This window comes from Ciconia boyciana, chromosome 2 (genome assembly GCF_034638445.1).
Source record: "Ciconia boyciana chromosome 2, ASM3463844v1, whole genome shotgun sequence".
NCBI classification, from domain to species: domain Eukaryota; kingdom Metazoa; phylum Chordata; class Aves; order Ciconiiformes; family Ciconiidae; genus Ciconia; species Ciconia boyciana.
The window spans coordinates 56095119-56109755 of NC_132935.1; the positions used below are offsets into that span (position 1 = coordinate 56095119).

At 41.3% G+C, this 14637-nt stretch overlaps 1 protein-coding gene across 10 annotated transcripts in view; it reads left to right on the forward strand.

Moving 5' to 3' along the window:
• Positions 1 to 519: 519 nt before the first annotated feature.
• The window catches only part of PTPRM (protein tyrosine phosphatase receptor type M), a 489233-nt gene continuing 475115 nt past the window's right edge, over positions 520 to 14637 (forward strand). For all 10 annotated transcript variants that reach the window (XM_072852716.1, XM_072852718.1, XM_072852723.1 and 7 more), the window contains exon 1: positions 520 to 1026. In XM_072852716.1, coding sequence (XP_072708817.1) covers positions 954 to 1026 — 73 coding nt within the window. In that variant the 5' untranslated portion in view covers positions 520 to 953. The remainder of the gene's footprint in view (positions 1027 to 14637) is intronic.

Sequence of the window (14637 nt, forward strand, 5' to 3'; positions counted from 1 at the left end):
TGTCTGTAAAAACAAAACAAAACGATTATGAAAAGCCAGCGCTTTCCCCCTCTCTTATATTTATCCTTCCCTGTCCCGGTGCCTCGGAGGAGCGCCAGAGCGGTGGGGCGGGGGCGCGGGCAGAGGCCGGGCTGCTCGGGGCGGCGGCAGCCGTTCCCTCAGGGCCCCGTCCCGGCGGGACAGGTAGCCGCGGCGGCCCCAACTTCAGCGGCTGCAGCTCTCGCCGGGGCCGGCCCGCGGCAAAGTTACCGAGACCATTGGTTGAGATTCTTCTTCATTTTTTTTTCGGTTCCTCCTTCTCTCCCCCGCCGTCCTGGAACTTTCGACATCGTCCTGCCAGGCACGGAGCCACCTCCTCTGCAAACAAAGCCGCTCTCGGGGCAGCGAGGGGGGGGCGCCGGGAGGGAGACTGGAGCGCTTCGCCAACCGAAATCCTGTCAACGGCGCCCCGCCGCTGCGAGCCCGCGCCGCCTCGCCCTCTAGCGGGGGAGAGCGGCGGCGCCGGCGGCTGGGCGTGACTTTCCGCGCTCCCTTTAGCCTGCCTGCCTGCCGGGGGGAACCGCGAGTCAGTCAGGGAGCCGAGCTAAGCCGGGACTAACGGCGGCGCCGGGCGAAGAGGCTCCGGGATTAAGGGTGCCCCCCCCGGGCACCGGGGGAGGCGAGCAGCGCGGAAGGCGTGGGGCGTCCGCGCAGGGAGGCGGCGCGGCCCCTGGGGCGAGGGCAGCGGCGCGGCCGGAGGAAGGCAGGCAGGCAGCCCCCGGCCACTTCGCACCCCTCTTTCCCTGCCCTTAAAATCGGAGAGAGGGCGAGGAGGGGAAAACAGCCCGTGGGGCACCAAGTGGGGGAGTCCGGCTCCCCCCTCCCCGCCTGCCCCACTGGCTGGAGGGGCGCGCCTCCTACTTTGGCAAACACTTTGGCACTTTGCTGGATCCGGAGCAGGAAGGGGTGGAAATATGGGGAAAGTTGGAACTTGCCTGGTTACTTTGGCCGGACTTTTGCTGGCGGCGGGAGCGCAGACGTTCACAGGTAAGGATCCGCCTCGCCTGCCCCCAGGGCCGGGCAGCCCTCCCGCGGGCGGACGCGGAGGGACAAGGAGGGGAAGCGCTGCGATTTCGGAGTCGTTTGCGTTTGGGTTTGGTTTTTTGTTTTTTCTCTTTTTTTTTTTTTCTCCCCGTCCCCCTGGCGGGGCTGACACTTCGAAGCCGCTGCGTACATGGGGGGGGGGGAAGTGTCCGGAGGAGGCGGCGGCGGGATGCCGTTAGGTTTGCGCCCCTGTGCCCTGCCGGCAAGGGCGCTGAGGGGGAGGGCGAGAGGCTGGCGGGGCTCGGGCAGTGCGAGGTCAGGGCTGGAGGGACGGGCGGGACTCGGGCTCGCTCCGGCGTTTCTCCGCCGCCGACTTCCCGAAAGTTTCCCGCTGCCCCGGCGCGGGAGGTGGAGGGGCGAGGAGAGCCGCCGCGGGCCCCCGCCGCCCTCGCCTCCGCCGCTCCACCCGGCGACGGAGCTGGCGACGGGGAACAAAAACTTGTCATGCTCCTCGGGGGGCTGGCGGGTGCCCCACCGGCCGGCCTGCCTGCCTGCCTCGCCCCGCCGGTTCCTCCTCCCTCGCCCCCGGAGCTCCCCGCCTTTCGCGCTGCCCGTAGGTGCGGCTGTGAAACGCCGGTAGAGCCGGAGGTAGAGCCCTGGCCCCTCGTTTTCTGCAGCCCCCAAAATCGTCACCTCGGAGGGCAGGGCAGAAGCTGCCTGCGTCTGCGGGGTGTCAGGATTCACATCCAGCGAAGAGCCCGGGAAAGTGCTCCATCAACAGCGTCTTTCTGTTCCCTGAAGTCCAAGACCTGCAGATGGTTATCTTGGGCTCGAGTCCTCTGCCTGCACCCCTGTCCTATTTATATGCTGAAGAAACCCATAATTTTAGACAGAAATTTGGATTGTGAAATAGTTCTCTGTGCTTCACTGCAAAGAGTAACTTCAGATTTTTTTTTGTTTGTTTTGTTCCTAGTATGAAGTGAGTGCAACTGAAAAGCACGTTAAATTGAAGACATCTGGTCTTCAGTTCATGCAAAGTGTACTTTGATCTGGTGGGAAGCAATACTTTTGACTTTCCTTGTTGCTCAGGCTGCAGAATAGTTTATATTTTGTACATCACATGTTGCTTATATGCAGCTAAACCAGGTTTTATGGCTAGGAATTGGTGGTCTGTTTTAAAACTTTTTTAAAAATCGAGAAATTCTGGTTTTATGTTGGGCTCCAGGGACCTTTTGTATACATAGCTGCATTTCCCCTAATTTCTGTCCAGCAGTTTTACTGCAGATGAGACAGAAGATCCCTGCGCAGAAAAATGTTTTGTACCGAGGTGATATATAACAACGATGAAATCTTTTCTGAACACTCCTGTTAGGATGAAGCTATGCTCTGTAGTGAATTATGGAACTGAACTCATGTATATTAGCCCTATAACTCATTAATATTGGAAGCCTAGTGTCCAGACTTCAGTGAGAGCTCTTGCTTTATTAAGATAAATCCATAACTCATTGCTGACCTGCGTGAACTGTTTCACTTCTTGTTTAAACTTAAGCTGGGGCAACTCTTATTCTCCTGGATATTTAAATGACTTGTGCGTGCGATATGCTGATACTATACTAGGGTCAGCGTTTAAGTGCTGTTCATGTTACTGAGGAACAATCCCACATTAGTGTTAGATTTGTATCTGTCGTATTCATTTCCATTGCCTCACACTGTGGAAAGAACTGTGATAAAAACCACAAACAGTTCACAGATGACTTGTGCATACAGTTATTCAAAAGGTGTGATTCCAACCGTTCTGAAGAACTGAATAACAGAGGCTGCAATTTACACACATCAGTGAGATTGCAAAGGATGTCATGGGATGCAGAATCTGGCCTCCTTTCTCCCTCTGCGTGCCTGTGTATGTTAAATATTGAATGTAAAGATTATTTGTGAAGATGCACGTACAGATTTTTTTTTTTTTTAAATATTGATTCTTGGCACTCAGAACAAAATTGATGAAATTTCCATTTTTGTACTTTACCATTTGAAGTGCGTGCCTGGGAGTCATTTTTGCTTGGGGGAAAAAATTGCTGTTGCTTTTGTTAAAAGCTTGGTGCATCAGTGTCATAGAAATTAAATTACAGAAAGATCTGTCCTTGAGTTGGTAGTTATCTTTTGTAATAGCTGTCCCTTGTTGCAGACGGGAGTTATATGACTAACCTATAAAAAGTTGAAAAACAAACAATGAAAAAAGAAGCAAAACCAACTCCACACATGTTCTAAGCAAAGAATAGCAGTGGGCAAGTTAAGTAATCTTTGGCATTTATAGTTCCATTCTTATTTTTACCCTTTTCTAAAATGACTGATTTGTTTTCCAGAGATTGGTTCTAACATTACCATCAGCTATTGTTTTATTTGAGTTTCTTATTCAGAAAATAATCTTACTGAAAGATCGGATCTTGGCTTTTTAAGGCCTGGAAGCTTTCAAGTAATCTTTTGAAAGCAGCTTAACAGTTAATAACAATGAGATTTTTCTCTGAGTCCTTAACTAAAGAATTTAAAATTCTGCATTCATCAGTTCAAGAAGCAAATGGTCTCAAGAATTTGAATTCAAGAGATGTTATTGAAAACATTGTCTTAAATGGACAATGCTGCTTATCTCAAGTTTTTAAAAGTAGCTGGGGTCTTTCTGCAAGAGTAGTTTTGGGTTTGGTTTTTTTTTTTCTAGTTTCTTTCTGAGAAACTGTAGCACCCCTAATTTAGCTGTTTTTGTTTATAATTTTAACATAAATGTTACTAAGTGGTCCCATGCGAACACTGAATGCTAATATTACAAAAGTTCCTGAAACATGGTGTTCCTGTCATACAAAATACCACCTGACTCCACTGTGTTCCTTCTTCCATCTCCTTGGTAGATTATTCAGGCTAGGGAAAGCAATCCAGTCCTGTAAGGAATTTAGGTCAAACATGGAGGTGTGGAAAGTTAGAAGGGACACTGTAAGCCTAAATATTAGGTCTTGCATAAAATGAAGGGTCTGGATGAGATGAGTTCTGTCAAATACCAAAATGGGGAGCTGAAATTGAAGGCAAGGAGATATGTAATAGAACTCAGAAACTGTGTTTTTATGAAGGCATCATGTTCAGATAGGTGTAAATTTGCACACAGCCTGAATTCTGAAATTGGTGCTTCTTGCTTATAACCCGAATTTGACCAAGGGAGGCTATTATTAGGCTGTTATATTCTCCTTTGCTATGGAAAGTGACAAGGTTGTATATTAACACACTCTTTTTACGGTACTAGTTTAAAAAGTTTTAGGTCCTGTCTGAGAAGGGATGAGTACTAGTGCAGTGAGAGAGAGATATGGACGGACTGACTAAAAGAGCTTGTAGGAGGCCATTCATAACAAACTTTGCACCAGGGCTAGTGGCAATTATGAGGAGAACAACAGGAGGAAAAGTGCTGTGCAAAAAATTGAAAATTACTTTTCCTGGTGACTAGTAAAGGTTTTGCATAGACAATAGTAGTCCTCAAGCTATTTCATGGATTAAAAATACAAAAACTTGCATTCTGAATAGATGTTGTGCCTTACATTAATCTATTTCATTTTTGGGTGTAGGCTTTCTAAAAACAAGAATCATGTTTTCCAAAAACAGATGTAAGGAAGAAGTTTGACACGCTGAAGTTGAAATTCAGTGTAATGATGTTGATGTTTGGTGACTGCAGAGAGGGAAGATGAAAAGAAAGAATATAGGTTAAGTCTTCATAGGTCCTATCCCAGCTGAAATGAAGCTCCTGGCAATTGGAGCAATGTATAGAAAATAAAAAGTTTCTGGTAAAATTAATTGTGTTTAAAGAGATTTCTCTGAGCATTCAGGCTCTCTGTTTGGAAGTCTTTTATAGCTGCTCTGATCACTTGACCAGCAAAGAGCTCCAAGTGTGGTTATCTCTCATTTTAACAAATTCTTCTTTTGCTTGCATTGCTTATTCCACCTGCTTTCCTTCCTCTCTATCCATCCATCAACTCTGCATTCCTCCACTTCCTAAGGGAAGTAACACATACTACTGAAAATGCAGCTTTATTAGTGGCTGACACAGTTGTCAGCTCATCAACAAAACTATTCCAAAGTCCATAGTGTGGATGTGGCCTTGCTAAACAGTGAGAGCTGTGGGGAAAGATTCTCAAACCAAACTTCTTGCTGTCAGGTGAACAGGTGAATGACTTGATTTGTATTTTACACCTAAGAGTATTCCTATTTAAAATACTCCAGCAAATTAATAGAAGCATGTTGAAGAATTGGCTTCTAAATATGTCTTTTTTTTCTTTTTTTTTTAAAAAACCTTTTGACAGTTAGAAACAGATTAAATAAAGTTTGTGTTCCCCTGTAAACTGGATGGACTTCAGAATGCTTCAGGTAAAAATGAGAGTCTGGGCTTTGGAAATGGCACAGTTTGTCAAAAAAGAAACTGTGTGGTGGGTATGTGGGTTGAATTTTTGAATTTATTTTATTTAGCTATTCTGGTCTTGTCCTGTTGTCAAAAGCTAGTAATGAAACCTCATCAGAAATTAAAAATAAATCCTACAAAATATTACAAGGATGTAATAACACCGGGGGAAAAAATCCTGTGATGTTTATTTGGTCTCACGATTTAGCAGTCGTCAGAATCCATGAGGAAAACAAATCACAGTGTCCTGAAACAATATAGTAGCATATAATTTATGAAAAAAGAATATATTTAGTTGTCACAGAAGTTGCTAGATTGACAGCTAGAGAGACCAAATCCTCAGGCAAATCACAAAACATGTTAGGATAGAGTGAATAAGCTTCTGAACTCCATCTCACTAATGTCATTTGAGTCTGACCTGAAAAAATGTGGAGATCGTTTATTTTTCATGTGCGCTCACTCATACACTGAGGTGGTCAGTGAATGTGCCAAACAGCCTACTTGCCAGTGGCCAGGTCAGTTTTACACCTTACTGCTGAGACAGTCGGTTCCATTTGCATCGTTAGATTCAGCTAGGGGAAGATTATAGGTGTAGACTTGATAGAACAAAGTCCAGTGATGTTGTGGGGTCAGGACCCGTGAACTGATCCTGTATTTCACGTTGCAACTTCATGCTAAAGGAAATGCCATTTGAGAGGGAGTTCTCTTGTGTTTAAAGCTCGTTGGTGTCACTGTCAAACACTTAGTGATGTAGCTACCTCAAATAAGTTTTAAAGATGTTTCCCCAGAAAGTGACATGCATTTATGAACCTTTCAGCTCACATTTACGACTCTTGTGTAAAGTAGTTCTGAAAATTTTCCTGGGAATAAATTGTTTGCTGATGTGTGAATGCAGCTGAATTATCTGCTCAATTTCTGTAGGAAAAATTGAGAGAGTCCTTTTTATTTCATTTGATTTTTGCTGATAACTTCCAGATCTGTATTTCTGATTTTAGTGTGTAATGTTATCAATGTATTAAAAAGGATTTCAAGAAACTAAAACCAATTTGGAGCATATGGTCATATATTTAGGAAAAAAACCCCAGAAGTCTATCAATAAATTTTACTGTGTCACTTTATTCACCCCACTATGTTCACATACTTCTCTCTGATTTTGGTAGTGTCTTCATGAGTTTTGCCTGCTGTGATCTGCTGCTGATCACTAGGTGTAGCTGCATCTCTAAATCCACTTTTCTAAGCGTAGAAAGAGGAAGGGCTGTAAACTGGGCTTTATGAGAGTGTAGGTGTATTTGGAGCTGGGGAGGTGTGAAAATATATGATGGATTTTTGTGACCTAGAGAATTTTAATCCATTGTTGGCTTGTTTGCACCAGTTTGATTATAATACAAATGAACTTTTGATTACTCGTAAAAAGGCTGATTTCAGTATCAGTGTTAGTATTCAACAGAAGGATGAATGAATGCTCTAGTATAATAAAAATACACAACAAAATGCATGAAATTACAAAGAAATTGTCAGTACTTTCCTAGTGGTTTAAATGAAAAGGTTATTGCTATAGAGATCTGATAAGGTTATATTGATTGATCCTTGTCTTAAAGAAAAGCTTAAGTGTTGTGTGAGTATATGTCTTCTCACAACCTATTAAGAAGCTTTCTGTTCCACTCAAAATAATTATTTTCAGAAATGATGTTGCTGTCAGTGGAATTCTGTACTGATTTTGGAATAATGTGTCATGTTGGTTTTTAAGCCATTAAGCCTCCATTAATGTTATGAGGAGATACACAGGGTAAGTCCCCACATATGCTTTTAAAAATGAAGGAAAGACATTTTTATGCCCAGATTTCTGAGAGTAATAACAGTAAAAATAAAGGTGTATTTATGCCTCTAACACATACTCATGCTCAGTAGCTGCAGGAAATAGGAAAGAAGTGTCTCAGCCAGAAGCGTCTGACTCCACAGTGACCCTTTGCCGCATAAGGAGCAGTGGTCGGAAACAAAGTAATGACCACATTTGTTCAGACAAAACCACGGCAGTATTAGCAGGAAGAAGTTATCAAAACAGGTTGGAATTAGGGTGGTTGGAGGGAAAGGTGGGAAGGAAGGCATAACATTTTCTGGAAGTGTAACAGATGAACCTTACTGGAAGAGAAGATGTTCTAGAAAAAAAGCTGAAGTCCTAAAGGCAGCTAAATTACACCTGGAAAACATAAATGGATTTATAATTATTCACATTTTCTTATTTTTGTCATCTTAGTTTTGAACACGTTTGTCTTTAATATATTCAAGGCTTGAATATGTCTTCTGACAGCTTTACATAGCAATAGTTGATTATCTTTACACATATGATTAAGTGTGGTGATGTTAATGAATCTTTAATTCTTTTCTCTGGAATGGTGTAAACCCAATGTTTTGCTCATGAGTGTGTTTGTTTTCCCCCTTCCCCCCATGTGTAATCTGCCCTGATTTAGAGAGCAGTAAGTTTTGGTTACAGTAGGGTTTTTTGAGGGGTAGCTTGGCTTTCCCCCTCCCCCCCTTTTCTTTTTTTTTAAAATTTTCTTCAGTGTTAAGCTATAATAAATATCTTTTACAGCACTGTTTTGTTAATCACAAGAAATGTGTTTTTGCTCTGGAATAACTAACAGCTAATTACCTCTTTCATCACTTTAGCTTTTCATCTTCTAGGAGAATGAAATAGAGCATCACATGCCTGTATTATAGCAGGGGTTTTTTTTGTTTGTTTGGTTTTGGTGGGTTTTTTTTTGAGGTTTACAGCACGGTTATTTTGGGGAAGTTTTCAGAAAGATTGTGCTTTATTGCCTTGAATCCTATTGCCTCTTTTATCCTTAACTCTAAAATCAAATATTGTTTAGACTCTTTATTTTTGAAGGTAATATACTAGATAGAATACTTTTGTCTGTGGCCCTTTGTTTTAATTCTGTAGTGCATAAGGGTAGGCTGATTAGATGAAAGAACCGTTTAGTTGTGCTGATGAGATTCTAACATAAGATTGAGGAGGGTATTACAGGAGTTTCTATGTACTTTCAGGTGGACGGATAGTGGACCAGTAATGTCTTGAGGTTTTCATAATGGAGTTGTTCTTATGGGTAAATGAATAGAGGGGCTTTTCACATTTGTTTTTCTGGTGAATAATTTCCGTCCATGACGTGCACTTCTATACTTGTGTATATGCTTGTAATCTATGCACTAGTTTGTATGTCTGTGTCTTAAAAAGTTGACGAATTCTTACCCTTTAGCAGACTTTTGCATTTTTCATGGCATACTTGCAGCAGAGGTGGTTGCAGGGAGGTTGTATTTTTTTTTTTCCTCTTTTTCTTCTCCCTCTAAGGTCAAACAATTCCTTATTTTGGGAGCTGATGCTTAGTGATCCTACTATCGCTGATACAGTAATTTATGACCAAAAAATGGTCATCTGCATGCACATCTTAAAGTTTTGGTTACCAAGTCTACATAGTTTCTGAGGGTATGTAGAGAAAATGGATCTCCAGTTTTGAAAAAAGAATATTACCAGGTTATATCTCAAGCAGAGACTGAGATTTCCTAAAGGGATTCACATTGTCCTCTACCTGCATAGGAACTCCCATTCATCTCACTTCTGCTATTTTAATGCTCATGGCTTTTTCCTGTTTTAACGAACAGTTCAGCTAAACAAACATGCAAGTCAATGGCCATCTCAATGAACTGTGTTAGGCCCCAGATCAGACATAACTGTTTTCTCTGTAGTTGTTTGGTATAGTTGCTGTCTCTTCTTATGTGATTTGTTTATTTGTTTCATTTGAAAAGAAAAATTTCATTATTACCTATTCCCTCTTCCATCCTTCCAGTAAATAAAATCACTGCCAGAAGTCTAATGTCCTAACAACTCTACAGCCTGTTCAGAGTGTGCTCACAGGCTTGGTAGAAACTTGCGAGGAAGTATATTTGTTTCAAGGTTTGACACTGTTTGCATATCTGTATAGGACTATATATAATCTATTGTAATTACTGTGATGTTTCTGTCAACCTATATAATTCAGGATCAACAGCGTTCTGATGATTACAGTTTTTGGAACTTATTACTATTTTGATAGTGTAAGATCTCTTTTGCTTAACTATTTTAAGATGTGTCTCATAATCTTAACCAGGAAATTATTTTCTCTCAGTGGCACTTTCTGAGCCTGGAGATTTTTCTGGTTCCACATTGGGATGACATAGCCTAACATGAATCATACCACTGGAGCACAGCATGAAAAAGACAGATATATATTTAACTCGTGTTGTAACAGTCAGTTGCTTAGTGATCAGAACTCCTACATCGGTGTGAGAGACCTGGATTTAAGTCTGTGCTCTGGCATTTGACTGTGACATGGGTGAGGATCTTCATAGCCAGGCTTTTCTGTTCTTTTTGTGGGTTTTTGTTTAGTTTTGACCAGTAGGATTTTTTTTCATGGTTGAGAAATCTGCTAAATTTACATTTAAAAAAAAAAAGAAGGTGACAGTTCAGAACCCCCCAATGTATTTAGAGAAAATCTACAGCAGTCACTTGTCACCACCTGTAACTTCAGTCTTCCCTAGAAACTCAACAATGTGCTTAAATACTGTCACATGTTTAGGAGATAGACAGTTGTGGACATTTCCAGGAGCCATAGTACTCGGTGGGGTAGTTCTTATGTTAATGACTGAGAATTGCTATAGCCTTTTTTCCTTTAATGTTACCTTTTCTGGATTCTGCAGAGTAGATGATTATTTTACAAAGCACTGCATTCAACACTTTAATATAAGCACTTTACATAACACATCACTTAAGCTGTTTTTCGTTTTAACTTCTGCAGAGACAGTTATTACTGAAGTAATTTCTCAGTTATGTAAGATAAACTGTTGTCCCAGTAATAATTTTAAGGCACCGTGCAGTTGATGCCCTCTTTACTGTATCTGAGAGGTGTCATCTTGATTCAATCCTAGCTCCAAAGAAAACCTTTGCAGGCAACTTTCTAAGTATGAAAGCAACCTTTTGGGGTTAGGTCTGTGAGTGTCACGGGAAACCAACAAAACCAAAACACAATTAAAGTTAATATTTATTTAAAACCTTAGAGGTTGAAAATGTGAAATGGAACCCTATATATTGCCCAACATTACTACCTTCTGTTTACAGTGACAGCAAAGCACATGGATTGAAGACCATATATAAAGTTCATGAGGTGTGTTTTATTTATTTTTACTTTAAGTATTGGTGTTAGAATTGCCTACATAAATCTAGGCTAGTAAAGGATTTATGTGAATTAACCTAGCATTTTCATCTGAGGATTTGGAAAACACTGGGGTTTGACTGTTTTATTTATTTAAGAGTGTTTGAGACAAGCACACGCCCTTTAGAGCAAACATGCATTGAAATTGCGTAGGGCCCAGGAGCCCAAGGCAAGTTGAAATACACTCTTGACAAATAAAAAACCGGCTTCTGCAGCAGCCATGCAGCAACAGCAGACGTGGATTGGGTTTTTTAAACAAGCTGGATCTTTCCATGTACAATTGCTTAACAGAAAGTCAGTTTGTCCAGTAGAATGTTACTTCTTTGCATCCTGAATATTGGGGAGTTTAATGTTACCCACATTAAAAACTTTACATGACCACAAAAAGGTGTGAACAGAAAAAGCCTTAAAATGTTCTTCAAGTTGTAGCCTAGTATCTAGCATAAGATTATCCATACAGGGAAATGACATGGAAATAACCCCGTAAGAATAATATTCCTCAGCTATTTCTGTTCTATTTTCAACCATAGACAAACATACTGCTGTGCCTGTGGGTTGATTCACTGGTAGATCCATTGCTGAATGTGCTCTTCAGCCTTATTCACCTGTACCTTCCTTTGTCATATAGTGGACTTGGAGTCTTGGAGTGCAGATAGTAATTTTGAGTTGGGAGTAGGGGTGAAGCCTTAGGTATTGCATATGTTCAGCCTGAGAAGTTTGGATAAAGACTGTCTGGGCTTGGTCTAGCTGTATTGCGATGTTGCTTCAAGGGGAATTAGGGAACATAAACTGTGCATGCATAGTCTGCTGCTTTTGAAAGTCTTTCTCTGATGTCTACAGAGAAACAGATACAGTCTTTGGAAGTCTAAATTCTTGTTTTGGAAGATACCTGTTACGACTCAGTGACGAATGGAAATAGAAAGCAGCTGTGGACTCATTCTGGCATCAGCCAGGAACTACTTTGGAGGTTTTGGTTACATGCAATGTGTTGCAGTTTAGGCTGCAACATAGAAGCTTGTATTTTGAAAGTTATTGCTTGGCTGTCAGTTCTGTTGCGTTCGTTGCAAAAATGAAGTCAGTTTCTGATGTGTAGCCCAAACTCAACGACTTTGTAATGAGAACTGTCCGTATTTTTGAAGATCTCAATTTCAAAATGAATATAAACTCTCAGCTTCCTGAATCAGTCCACAGTAAATCTGCCTCAGTGAAGTAGTATCTGACAGGCTTGTTTGCTTCAAATCAATGCTCGTAATGGGTGGATCACAGGAGTTTTGCAAACCACAGTTTGGGAGCCACTCGCTGTGAGTGAGAAATTGCACTTTTCCAGAACTGGCTCAGTTAAAGTCTTTGCAAACTGCAGAGTGCCATGTTAGATTTGCAGCAGTGAAAAATTAATTCTGGCTTGTGTGCCAGAATTAGATGATGTGTATTTCTGGACCCTTGGGAGCAGAACTGCAAAAAAATCAGATCTGTATGCTTGAAACTGGCATTGAGCAAATACGTGACATTCACCAGCAGCCCCATTCGCATGATTTCAGTGCTTTGACTCTACACAGTGGTCTAGCAATAAAAGAAAGAATTGGCCAATTATAGTAATCTGCTAGAGCTGTGTACTCTGGAATTTTGTGCAGAGGAAGAGGGAGGGTTCTTACCTGCTTTCAGTTCTGTCTAAAATTGCACTTTAGTACCATCTATTCCCCAGCAAATAACATACATATTTAACAAAGCTGTTAACCACCAGGCCACCTTTAAGAATATATTGCTTACCTGCCACCTCCTGTGCTCTCTCCAGCGCCTTTTCTCTGTTCATGTCTGCTCCTCATCACCATGTTCCACAAATCACAGATCATTTCTGCCTTCCTCTGCCACCTCCATCCTTTGGGCAGCTGTGACTGAGCTGAGAAGAGAGCTGAGACTGGAGGATGGTAGCTCTGATTTAGGATATCCTATGGTGCCATGGGCCACTCTGTTGCCCTTACAGTTTGGAGATCTATGTGCACATTTTAAGAAAGCCCCAGGGCCTCTGGGCGGGCTATGACAGAAGCTTAGGGATACAGTTCCTGACTGCCTGAGTATTATTCATAACAAGTCAGGTTTTTTGACCTCTTTTTTTTTTTTTCTGAGACCAATAAGATCAAAATGGTCCCAATGCGTGTGCTAATGCACATGCCAGCAAAGCGTGTGCTTATGAGTAAGTACTACAAGCGAGTGAAGTTTAAGTCTTACTTTGCACTGAGTGTAGTCACACTGAACATTTGATAGAAACAGCAAGCAGTGCTATTGGAAAATGAGGTACTGTGGCCAGATCTAGATTTCAGACCAGATGGATGTTATTCATAATATTATTTGGGTGTGAATGGTTTTTACAAGAGTGTGAAGTAAACTGATGAAGATTTTTTGTTTGTTTGTTTTTCAAGCTAAAAAGAATTAGTAATACTGGCACTATTTATACAAACACAAGCTCAAAACCTGAAGATGAATACAGTCAGTTTTGGGCATACTATGAAAGTAATTACAAAAAGCTCCTGTTGACACAATAATTGCAAGTAAATCAGTTGTTAACACAAGTTAGCATGAGCACAGCAATATCAGCATTTTGTAGAAATGTAGTTACACGTATAGTTTTCTGGAAATCGGAACAGCACTTTTTGGATACAGCAATTGAAATTTTAGTTCCTTAATAATAGGTAGAGTGGTTTTTGCCTACTTGGCCTGCCTTTGAAAATTCATCTGGAACATTTTTTGCTGTGTGGACAAAGTGCTATTAAGTAGTACGCTAGAGGTATCAGCTCTTTTCTAAATCTTTTGAGCACTGATTATGGGCAGAAGATGATGCAGAACCTTGTATTACATACATCTGCCTTCCTTTCATAATAGATATAGAATAAATGTTGTAAGCAAAGATTCAGAAAACGGATGCTTCTTTATTCAAATCCTGCAGTTAAATGTTGTATAATATCCATACCTTGGGTTAACCTGTGTTTTGTCCATGCTGACATGTTAATTTTGGCCCTTGTTTTTATGTGTGCTTCTAATGCTTATAAATGCATATGCCGTGTATTCTGTGCTATCAGTACAAATTTTTACCAGTTAAAATTGTGCTTTAAGATGACCTTGAAAGTTCCCACTCTGTACTTACTGTGCAAATTATTAACGGGGTTCCTGTTGATGAAAGTTCAATATATGAGCAGGATGCTGGCCATGCTCACGTCATTCTGTACAATGCAATATATGTTCTCTTGTGCAGAAACTGAAGTGGTCTATTAAAGCATTCAAGTTCTCACTCCATATTGAGAGCAGAAGATTCCTTCTTAATCCTCATATGGCTGATGTCTCTGCTGGAATGTTAATAGATAGTCTAATTTGTGAGCTAAATTACTAATTGTATTATGAGTCTAAACCTTATTAAGCCTTTTGTGTAGAATTAGATCACAGAGCTTTGGGAAGCTGAATACTGGTTGGGTTCTGTCTCCTCTCTTTAATGACAGGAGCAAGTTTTACTGGTATCTTTTCTTCAGAGCTGCATAGCTCTGAGACTGCAACTGATTTCTTTTGCTGCCTTCTACAGTATCGACAGAATTGTAAGTTTGAAAAGCAGCGTGACTTTGAGAGTAGTTGAAGATTTTGAAGCAGGCAGGGTCTCAGTTATCGGAAAGCAGTAAGATTCCGTCTTTAGCTGAGGTGGGGCCATGATTGGGAATAGAAAAGGGTTACTCTGATCTTGTGTACACACACTGTGTGGAGGTTCAGCTATGTGGGAATTGCTGAAGTCCTGCAAAAGCTTTAAAATGGCTGCAGTTATATAACAGGATAGAGTTTGGTAGAGGTATATTCCTGTAAGAGTTCAGGTGGACGAACTCTTAACTTCAACAAATCACTTGAGTTAGATATTTATTTCCAAAGATGTTCACTACTCACCTAGAGATGGAGGATACTTCCCTTATC